General features: G+C 44.3%; 1 protein-coding gene across 3 annotated transcripts in view; it reads left to right on the forward strand.

Moving 5' to 3' along the window:
• Positions 1-12,167, forward strand: part of DHX32 (DEAH-box helicase 32 (putative)) — a 92,752-nt gene that overhangs the window by 48,456 nt on the left and 32,129 nt on the right. For all 3 annotated transcript variants that reach the window (XM_069753952.1, XM_069753953.1, XM_069753954.1), the window contains one exon: positions 9,399-9,771. In XM_069753952.1, coding sequence (XP_069610053.1) covers positions 9,399-9,771 — 373 coding nt within the window. The remainder of the gene's footprint in view (positions 1-9,398; positions 9,772-12,167) is intronic.

Consider the following 12,167-nt stretch of genomic DNA (forward strand, 5'->3'; position numbering starts at 1 on the left):
TTTAGAAACTAGACCCCCCAAGGAACTTATCTAGATATGTGGTGAGCACTTTGAACCCCCAAGTGCTTCACAGACGTTTACAACGCAGAGCCGTGAAAATAAAAAATCATTTTTCTTTCCTCAAAAATTTTGTTTTAGCAAGCATTTTTTTAGATTCACAAGGGTAACAGGAGAAATTGGACCCCAGTAATTGTTGCGCAGTTTGTCCTGAGTATGCTGGTACCCCATATGTGGGGGTAAACCACTGTTTGGGCACACGTCAGGGCTCGGAAGTGAGGGAGCACCATTTGACTTTTTGAATACGAGATTGGCTGGAATCAATGGTGGTGCCATGTTGCGTTTGGAGACCCCTGATGTGCCTAAACAGTGGTAACCCCTCAATTCTAACTCCAACACTAACCCCAACACACCCCTAACCCTAATCCCAACTGTAGCCATAACCCTAATCACAACCCTAACCACAACCCTAATTCCAACCCTAACCCTAAGGCTATGTGCCCACGTTGCGGATTCGTGTGAGATATTTCCGCACCATTTTTGAAAAATCGGCGGGTAAAAGGCACTGCGTTTTACCTGCGGATTTCCAGTGTTTTTTGTGCGGATTTCACCTGCGGATTCCTATTGAGGAACAGGTGTAAAACGCTGCGGAATCCGCACAAAGAATTGACGTGCTGCGGAAAATACAACGCAGCGTTTCCGCGCGGTATTTTCCGCACCATGGGCACAGCGGATTTGGTTTTTCATATGTTTACATGGTACTGTAAACCTGATGGAACACTGCTGCGAATCCGCAGCGGCCAATCCGCAGCCAAATCCGCACAGTGTGCACATAGCCTAATTCTAAAGGTATGTGCACACGCTGCGGAAAACGCTGCGGATCCGCAGCAGTTTCCCATGAGTTTACAGTTCAATGTAAACCTACGGGAAACAAAAATCGCTGTGCCCATGCTGCGGAAAAACTGCACGGAAACGCAGCGGTTTACATTCCGCAGCATGTCACTTCTTTGTGCGGATTCCGCAGCGGTTTTACAACTGCTCCAATAGAAAATCGCAGTTGTAAAACCGCAGTGAAATGCGCAGAAAAACCTCGGTAAATCCGCCATAAATCCGCAGCGGTTTAGCACTGCGGATTTATCAAATCCGCAGCGGAAAAATCCGCAGAGGACCAGAATACGTGTGCACATACCGAAGCCCTAACCCTAACCCTACCCATAACCCTACCCCTAACCCTAACCCTAACCCTATTCTAACATTGGTGGAAAAAAAAAATTTCTTTATTTTTTTATTGTCCCTACCTATGGGGGTGACAAAGGGGGGGGGGGGGTCATTTATTATTTTTTTTATTTTGATCACTGAGATATAATCTATCTCAGTGATCAAAATGCACTTTGGAACGAATCTGCCGGCCGGCAGATTCGGCGGGCGCACTGCGCATGCGCCCGCCATTTTGGAAGATGGCGGCGCCCAGGGAGAAGACGGACGGGACCCCGGCTGGATCGGTAAGTATGATGGGGTGGGGGGGATCGGAGCACGGGGGGGGGAATCGGAGCGCGGGAGGGGTGGAACGGAGCACGGGGAGCGTGGAACGGAGCACGGGGGGGCTGGAATGGAGCACGGGGGGGTGGAACGGAGTGCAGGGGGGGTGATTGGAGCACGGGGGGGTGATTGGGGCACGGGGGGAGCGGACAAGAGCACGAGGGGGAGTGGAGCACTGGACGGAGGGGAGCCGGAGCAGTGTACCGGCCAGATCGGGGGGTTGGGGGGGCGATCGGTGGGGTGGGGTGGGGGCACATTAGTATTTCCAGCCATGGCCGATGATATTTCAGCATCGGCCATGGCTGGATTGTAATATTTCACCCGTTATAATAGGTGAAATATTACAAATCGCTCTGATTGGCAGTTTCACTTTCAACAGCCAATCAGAGCGATCGTAGCCACGAGGGGGTGAAGCCACCCCCCCTGGGCTAAACTACCACTCCCCCTGTCCCTGCAGATCGGGTGAAATGGGAGTTAACCCTTTCACCCGATCTGCAGGGACGCGATCTTTCCATGACGCCACATAGGCGTCATGGGTCGGATTGGCACCGACTTTCATGACGCCTACGTGGCGTCATGGGTCGGGAAGGGGTTAAAATAAAGATCTATGTGCCCCCTGCCCTCCCACCCCCTGTGTTCTTACCCCCCTGCTGTTCTGAAAATACTCACCCAGCTCCCTCGTTGGCCGATTACAGTAATGGGAGCGCACAGGGGGTGGGGACATGGACCTTTATTTTATACACGAAGAGAACCCCAAAAAATGGATTATTCATATCTTCTCTGCAGCAAACACTGCTGCAGGGAAGATATGAATCGCGGCTTCAGCACCAGTGGGGGGGACAGCGCTAAACTTTAGCGCTGTCTCCTGCACGGCACACGGACTGCACACAGACAACGTCCGTGTGCGGTACGTGTTTTACACGGACCCATTGACTTTAATGGGTCCGTGTAATACGTGCGCTCCCACGAACACTGACATGTCTCCGTGTTTGGCACACGGAGACACGGTCCGCAAAAAATCAGTGACATCTGCACAGATGCATTGATTTTAATGCGTCTACGTGTGTCAGTGGCTCCGGTACGTGAGGTGACAGTTTCCTCACGTACTGGAGCCACTGACGTGTGAAACCGGCCTCATAGCATATAGGCATCCCAAATATATAAGCCCTAGTCTAAATAGACCTAAAGTGCATAGTGCCAAGTTCCCAGTCCAGTTTAACACATATAGAATGCCTGACACATACCCATGTGGTGAGCCCGTCCTTAGTATCACACACGTCCCCAGAAAAGTCCCTTTGGCAATTCAAAACAAAGGTGGGGATGTTTCACCTGCGGGAATTGTTTGGCGTCCAATTTGCATAACATCATAAGGGCTAAAACCTTTACAAATATGGATGGTACTCGGGTACACTATTAACCATTACATTTCCTGTACCACTTCATATGTGATTTATGTTGCGCAGTGTCCCTGTTCTAAGGTCTATATTGGCCTAACTTCCAGGGAACTGCGCATTAAGGTAAGGGAGCACGTCAGGGACATACTCGCGGCAAAGGAGGTGGAGGACCTTTTGCTGTTGAAGACCCTGCCCAAACAATTCAGGCTATACCACAACTCTGACCCACGTGGCCTAAGGGTATGTGCCCACGCTGCAGATTTTCCTGCGGATTTGGAAAATCCACAGTGCAAAACCACTGCGGTTTTCACTGCGGATTTTCTTGCGGTTTCTTCTGCGGATTCTTCTGTGGGTTTTCACCAGCACTTTCCTATTGGTGCTGGTTGAAACCCGCTGCGGAATCCGCACAAACAATTGACATGCTGCGGAAAATAATCTGCAGTGTTTCCGCGCGGCTTTTTCCGCAGCATGTGCACAGCGTTTTTTTTTCCCATAGGTTTACATTGTACCGTAAACTTTGGGAAAACTGCTGCGGATCCGCAGCGGCCAAATCCGCTGCGGATCCGCAGCAAAATCCGCAGCGTGTGCACACAGCCTTAAAGTGAAGGGAATCGATAGAATACATGGGGGGATAAGAGGTGGAAATCTGAAGCAGATGCTAGCACAGGCCGAAACCAGATGGATCGTGGAGCTTGGCACTATGTCCCCCAGTGGCTTAAACGAGAAATTGAGCTTTGCCCCGTACCTGTAATCCCTGCTTGTTTTTAATTCTGTTGTGTCTTTAGTAAATGTGTTTTATTGTTATATATTTTTTTTTTAATTTTAGTAATCCAGTTATATGAAACCTCATACTTTGCTATGGCTTGAGATATGGTGGTGTAGAGTGGTGTGTTTGGGTACTTGGTAACCGGTTGTTAGATTATAATAAAATTATATTTATATTGTGAACGATTAAATGGTAAAAACGAAAAAAAAAAAATCCCTGTTGATCACTTTGTCAAAAATAACCTCAAAATTGTATCAATAAAAATTACAGCCCGTACTGCAAAATATAAAATAAAAAGCCCGATTACAACTTTTATTGACCAAAAAAGTCAATCTTTTTGAAGGTGAGGAGGAAAACCTAAAGCTGGCCCGGATCGTGCCCCTTGAGCTGTGTTCACACCTCCTTTTAGGCACGCATCTTTTAACCTGTAAATACCGAACCCATCTGCCACAGAGCCTTTGATGTGGATGTGTACATTGCTTCAGGAAAAAAAATATAATTTAATTTTTTTTCCAAAAATTACACCCCCCTCTCGCCCATTGGGCCACATTGAGGTCAAACTGCCCACACCGGCCCTTGAACAATAACACACATTTTGCAAAAATATGAAAGATTTCAGCCAATTTCTCTCCACTTTTATTGACTCGGGATGCACTATATTTCCAGTTTCTGCTTTTCCTGACTTGTTCTGTCATATTTCTATCTTGCGGTGCTCATTATTATGCTTCGTGCGCGGAGGAAAGATAAATGGTGACATTTAGGCAGCATTGGCTGCACACATTCACATAACATTTTATTAATTTATCAAAGTCACTGAATAAGGTTATAGGTTGGGTTGTCACAGAAATATGGCAGCATTCAGTGCTCTAGATACAGAGAGAATATATATTTATTATCTGTGTATAGTCGGCGTGGGTGTTATATATGTGAGCGCACAGCACGAGACATACTGACATTGATGAGTCCCAGAAATGTGGGTTTCTTGGCAAAGAAAGTTTGCTGGGTTTTTGTACATCACCAGAATCACATTTTTGAGTATTTAAGAACGATTTGGGGAGTTTCTGCTCCAAAAAAAATCAATGTAAACACACACTAACTTAAACTGAGTTTTTTGGAGCAGAAACTTGCCAAATCCTCCTCAAAATCTCAAATCTCTAAGTTTTGGCACTTTTTAACACAGCCATGAAACACGTTATGGATTGCTACATGTGTACAAGATCAGAACCACCGTCAGTACATGAATGCAGCATCAGAACCACTGTCAGTACATGAATGCAGCATCAGAACCACCATCATTAGATTAGAAAACCTATTAGCCCAAAGACCTTATGCATGAAGTTCTAGGGTTTTTATGGGGTGGAAGGGAAGATGGTGGGACCTTACTTACCCTTTCCCTTTTCATTTGGGCATGGTGAAGTGGTTGGGCTCACTAGGTTATGTGTATTAATAAGCACCACCAGTCTGGGGCTCCCACTGAGAATTGGTTCTAGTGCTGAGCAATGTCTGGAACTTCTTGGAAGAGAAAATTACAAAAACTTTTATACTTTGGAGCAGTGGTCTGGAAACTTGGAGTTTTAGGACATTAAATGCAGAAGGACATGATGACTTAAAAAATAGTTTGTTTTTTAGGCATTTAAAAACTGTTTTTGCAAGCAGAAACTGCTACAGGAAACACTTCTACTTTTTTGGAGGAGTATTTGGATATGTCACAAGATGTCTTTTTCAGGCAGAATCCGTATGAACAAGTGTCGCAAAAGCGCCCTATAAAATGAGCATAGTACACAGCGATGTCAAAACAGCATTATTGTGTATGTGTTCTGCCTTATGCCCCGGAAACCCTGAAATGGTTAAAAGAAGTGACCTGCTCATTCTTCAGGTGGTTTCCTAGTGGAAGGCGACCTCATAGTAAAGAGGAAGGTGCCACAATTTTTTTTTTAAAGGCGTAGCGACATAAATAAATTACCAAAACCACCATTGGTGTATTAATACAGCACCAGAACCACATTTTTTAGTATTTAAGAACGATTTGGGGAGTTTCTGCTCCAAAAAAAGATCAATGTAAACACACACTAACTTTAAACTGAGTTTTTTGGAGCAGAAACTCGCCAAATCCTCCTCAAAATCTCAAATCTCTAAGTTTTGGCACTTTTTAACACAGCCATGAAACACGTTATGGATTGCTACATGTGTACAAGATCAGAACCACCGTCAGTACATGAATGCAGCATCAGAACCACTGTCAGTACATGAATGCAGCATCAGAACCACTGTCAGTACAGGAATGCAGCATCAGAACCACTGTCAGTACAGGAATGCAGCATCAGAACCACTGTCAGTACATGAATGCAGCATCAGAACCACTGTCAGTACAGGAATGCAGCATCAGAACCACCATCATTAGATTAGAAAACCTATTAGACCAAAGACCTTATGCATGAAGGTCACACTTTATATCTTCATATAGCATATACAAATACAGACTGTGGATTGGAGTCATGAAGTGTAAACCTAGAATAATAAAATCAATTATTTATTAATTGTTATAAATGATAAAATTTAAAGATAAAAAAAACCCAAAGTGCCTCATGTCAAAAGAGGACACAGCAACCAGCATGTATAAATTACAAATTTATATTTTATATAATTAGACCTAATACACAAATTTATATTTGTTTTTTTTGTTGTTGTTTGGGTTTTTTTGTGTGTAAGGTTACATATGCATGATCTAAATATTTTTCTGGTAAGCTTGGGTAAATTTGGGAAAAGAAAACAGTTGTGGCGCTGCATTCATGCAATGATGGTGGTTCTGATGCATGCATTAATTTCGGAAGAAGACAGGCGAAACGCGCGTTGGGTGAGGGACGAAGCCAGTATTTATATTTTCTGTGGCTTTTATGTAGGTAACTTTATCTATGCAGCACTTCACTTCTGTTCTGAATATACATTATACTCAAAAGACATTGATAGATCGTTAAACACTTTGTCATCAAACGGTTTGGTCCATGAATTGGGATATACCATACCATATTTTATGTGATTATATAAGCTGTTACTGCTATGTAACCCTTTAGGCCTTGGCATACTCCTTATGTATATATCATATAGTGTTTACTGGTTTTAGATACTGGTGGGAACACAATATATGCTATTAACTTAATTGAAACTATACAAGCATTCACATACATACATACATACATACATACATACATACAGCACTTGTTGTAGGTATGTTTTCTTTTCCCTCACCCAACGCGCGTTTCGCCTGTCTTATTCAGAAATTAATGCATGCATCAGAACCACCATCATTGCATGAATGCAGCGCCACAACTACTGTCAGTACATGAATACAGCACCAGAACAACCATCAGTACATGCTCCCCCACACTGTCCCGCTATAAAATACACTGCCCGTCTCCAAATTATCCCCCTACAGCACAGCCCTAACAAACAGGCAATCCCTGCATGTGCTGCGGCTGTCAGCCTCGAGACATGGAGCCGCTGCAAGTCGAGCATAGTATTCGAGCTTGCCCGAGATACTCTAATAGCACTCGAGCATGCTTGGATAACACTTTATCTGAGCATTCTCACTCCTAACTAATCCACACTAAAAAAAAAACTCTTTACATAATCTTAATATGGAATAAATGCGACATTCATTGTTGCCAAAAAACCCCATCGACATGTTTTAGATCTAAGACCACTTGGTAAATGTATACCATTCTTGGGGACAGACCGCTAAGAAAATAAAAAGTTCAGATGCCAACATTTACTTACAACTTCTGGTTTCCAGGCCCATGTCATGTGTTGGCATTATGCCTGTGGACAAGGAAGACTAAAACTGGTGGGACTGTATAAGGATTGAGGGGCTCCATATAAATGAATGAATGGATCACTCTGTGTTTGGGTCCATTTCTAACAAGGACATAAACATTCATCTCCACATAACTCCGCACTGACATCCGGCCGTGTGGGCTCCTATTGCCAGTAATTCCTTCTGTATGTTTCGCTAAGCGTAGCGTTTTCCCCGGAAGATGAGCTTGTTATTTCATCCGTATTGACATAATTGTGTTGCCCTGTCTAGTATTCGTCCAATACGTCACCCCGCCAGCTCTTTGTAAATGTCACGGTAGAAGAGAAGACTAAAGGGTCCGGCGACTGCGATAACATTGGATTGCGTTTTCCCTTTGTCAGCTGCAGTCAGTGACGAGACGTTGTAAGATTGCGCAACCCTTTGTCTTTAAAAAAAAAAAAAAAGTTTTAGATAATGAGTTCTTTAACATTTCAGGGAAGGAAAAAATCGCCACGAGAGCAGAATTTTATTAGATCAGGCTGTCATGGTGCAAAGTCCGAAGCCTCATTTGTCTGAATTCAGTCTGGATTAAAAAGCTTATTACACTGAAGAAATCCATTAATTAAATGCAATGTCGTAGCTGTAGATGCTCGGTCCACACTGAGGACGTATCGTCAATAAGGTCTAATAGGTTATTTGTGAATTAACCTGTAAGAAGTAGCCCCTCGCCTCCACTGATTGGATCCAAATAGAATTGTCTTGTGCTGGTCCCTTTAGTGCCCATCATACTGTTCGGCTCAAGATGAATGATGGCTGATTTTGGTAACGGCACTTAACCGTGAAAGTCAGTAGAGAGAAAGATCGGGCATGTTGACTGACAACATGCCCAATCGATTTGTCCTTACGATAATGGAACCTGGCGCCAGAGGTGTCTGTCAATGTTCTCCCTATAGAACACATACACAGTGGGCCAAGCTGAGCATTCATGGAATAGCTGCTAACAGAACGAGCCTTCCTCCCACCATAGTCTAGAATTTACACCACCTTTTATTGACTGAACCTATGGGAGCATTATTTTGTTTATGCCAGTCTGCACCAGGACTAGGTGTTGGCACAGTAGGCATCTGCTTAGGGTGGTGTGACAACTAGTCAGGGGTATGGTACAATATTCTAACTTCTTTTTAGCGCTAGCTGATCATCCCCTTCATTGATGCTCCATACTTAGACAAAATGAAGCATCCTTGGCCCTTCTTAATGTTGTTCCAGAGGCAATTGGACATCTATACATGCGTCTGAGCCTGGTACTGTACTGAGCCCCATCTGAGTACCAAATATCCGCCTCCGCCTGATAACGCAAGGATGGAAAGTATATGACATCCTAAGGTCCAACTTTTGAGACCCCCTCTGGTGTATTTTCCAAGCTCTTACCTTTCTCCTGATAGGTTAAAGGGTTTTTCCCAAAATATAATAATAGGATAACTTGTTGATCACTTTGGGTTCGATCCTGCCAATTCTGATGCGTCTTCTATTTTTCAGCAGTCCTATAGACAAGGAATGGAGCGGAACCCTGTACTCTTAGCTCCAGCAGTCCCATAGACAATAGGTAGAGTGGATGTCGAGCCTGCTATCTTTTGCTCCATCGAATATGGGATTCTGGATCAGTAGAGATCCCAAAGGTCAGACCGAGGAGGTCATCAACAAATTTTCCCCTATCCTGTGTAGAGTGGATAACTTTCTGTTTTGGGAATAAATCATTAAATTGTAAGGTAGACTGTTGGCCCAACGGAGACTGGCACCAGTGTGAGTGGTGACCATCTGTCTCTCCCACGCTGTGGAATATGGCACTGCTATATGAATGAATTATAGAAGTAAATCTAAAGCCTATAGACTTTTTTTTTTTCCTACATTGCAGGTACTGTACAGACGAGATGTTACTGCGTGAGATGATGTCCAATCCCCTCTTGTCCAACTACGGAGTAATTATCATCGATGATGTCTACGAGCGCTTTGTATCTACTGATGTCCTCCTCGCTTTCCTTAAAGACATGCTTTTAGCTCGACCCGAACTGAAGGTCGTAATCATCTCCCCTCCTGAACTGTCTAGTAAAATCGTCTCGTACTACGGAAACGTTCCTCTCGTCGAGGTGGAAGGCACTTGTTCAGCAGAAGTAGTATACACCTCTGCAATCCAACAAGACTGTTTCCACGCGGCTTTAAGACTCCTTTATGAAATCCACCACACACAAGAGAAAGGGGACATTGTTGTCTTCTTGGCCTGTGAGCAAGTAAGTGGGTTCTGGGCTACTTCTCTGCGTTTGATCACTTGGCTCCTACTTTTTATGTAAAAGTTTTATGAGCAGGAAAAAAATGACCTTATAATGGCAGAGCTTAGAACTTTCTCCAAAGTTTCCTTCTTTTTTTTACTCGAAAAGGAACTCCAAAGTAGTTAAGTGGGGCTGAGAGAGATTGGGAACTATTTATTTATTTATTTACTAGAAGGTGGCCCGATTCTAACGCATTTGGTATTCTAGAATATGTATGTAGTTTATTTATGAAGTTTTTAGAATAATGCAATTTATTATACACAGGATTCGGCCAGGAGCGACCAATTAGCGAAGCGTGGTTCAAATTCCGCGCCAATTCGCGGCCGGACTGCGCCTGTCGCTGACTGTTCGCAGTGAAGCCAGGGCCGGCTCCAGGTTGTTGAGGGCCCTGGGGGAAAGAGTCTCAGTGGGCCCCCCTCTTTAACACATACCACGATTCATGATGCACAGATACAGCAGAGAAATATACCACAGCCAAGTAGCATATAACACAGCCCACTTAGCATATTACACAGCCCACGTAGTATATAGTACAGGCCACATAGTATGTAGCACAGCCCACGTAGTATATAACACAGCCCACGTAGCATATAGCACAGCCACGTAGCATATAGCGCAGCCCACGTAGTATATAGCACAGCCCACGCAGTGTATAACACAGCCACGTAGTATATAGCACATCCCATGTAGTATATAGCACAGCTCACGCAGTATATTGCCCAGCCACGTAATATATTGCACAGCTACGTAGTATATAGCACAGCCCACGTAGTATATAGCAATGTGGGCACCATATCCCTGTTTAAAAAAATAATAATTTAAAATAAAAAATAGCTATATACTCACCTACCGTCGCCCCCGGATCCAGGCGAGGCGTTTAGCGATGCTCCTCGCGACGCTCTGGTCCCAAGAATGCATTGCGGTCTCGCGAGATGATGACGTGGCGGTCTCGCGAGACCACAATGCATGGCCTGGGGCGTCACAAGGAGCGGGAAAGGCGCCGGAAGGTGAGTATATTATGATTTTTTTTTTTTTTTTATTATTAGATCTTTTTGCATAGGCAGTATCAATAGTAAAAAGTTGATCACACAGGGTTAATAGCGTTAACAGACTGCGTTACACCGTGTTATACCTGGCGGCCGCGACCAATCAGCGACTCAGGATTTCCGTGACAAACAGACACAGACAAACAGACGGAAGTGCCCCTTAGACGATTGTATAGTTTGAAAAAATCTATATAAACAAAAAGACCTTTTAACAAGATTCTGAAAAGTTTCCAATGACTTTCTAAGGCTGGGTTCACATTGCGTTAGTGGCAGTACACTAACGGGATCCGTTACACAGCGCCACTAACGCAATGTAACGGGTCCGTTAGCGCACCCATTGACGGCAGTGTAACTAACGCATCGCTAACGTATGCCATTTTTGGCATGCGCTAGCGATGTCCCGTTAGTTTAGGACGGACCTCGAACGCTGCTTGCAGCGTTCTTGGGTCCGTTCTCGCTAGCGCAGATCGGGCATCTGCGCTAGCGGGATCATTAAACGCAATCCCTTTTGGGACATTGCGTTAGCGCAGTCCGTTAGCGTATGCGCTAAACGGATTGCACTAACGCAATGTGAACCTAGCCTTAGCAAGTTGCTCAGGTTTTAATTCTGCAGAAGATGTAAAATGATCTGTCCATTTGAGCAGGGGGTTGGACCAGATGACCCAGGAGGTCCCTTCTAACTGTACCATTCTATGATTCTGTGACCCCAAAAATTGGCATCTTGTGTTCCTAGTTCTAAGCAAGACTTATCTCTTAAGGGACAACCTCTTCCCATGTCCCCTTTAAGAAATCAATCAAGTACGTCCCATCTCAAATCTCAGCTGATGGGCATGTAGCGCATGTTCTTCTAGGGAAACATATGAGGGTAGAACAAGTAATGTGGTGACTATTGGAGTTATATCTGGTAGCCTAGAATAAGCCTTAAACATGTTAATAAGATGCTGCCTTATACTTTTAAGTGGCGGTTTATCCCTCATGAGAGCAAAAGATTGAGCATGTTGAAAGTTAACATGCCTGATCTTACACCCTTCTGTAGATGTTAGGAGGTGGATGAGTCGGAGCACACTTGCATATTAAATGGTTAACCAGTCCCGCTGAAATCTTGCGGGTTTGGCCAATACTCGTCTGATAGGGTTTAACTGCCACATCTGGTAATATGTTACTAGTTCAGTACAATTTTTCCATCCTTTGCCTTCTACAGCCTCTGTGTTGCACTACTATTTGCCGGCTTCTGTATGGGTTAGCTGAGAATCCGTCAATCAGGGAGTTTGTAACTCTTATCGTCTTCTTTCAACTGATTTATGGCTGCAG

The sequence above is a fragment of the Ranitomeya imitator genome, chromosome 2, assembly GCF_032444005.1.
Source record: "Ranitomeya imitator isolate aRanImi1 chromosome 2, aRanImi1.pri, whole genome shotgun sequence".
In the NCBI taxonomy this organism is placed as follows: domain Eukaryota; kingdom Metazoa; phylum Chordata; class Amphibia; order Anura; family Dendrobatidae; genus Ranitomeya; species Ranitomeya imitator.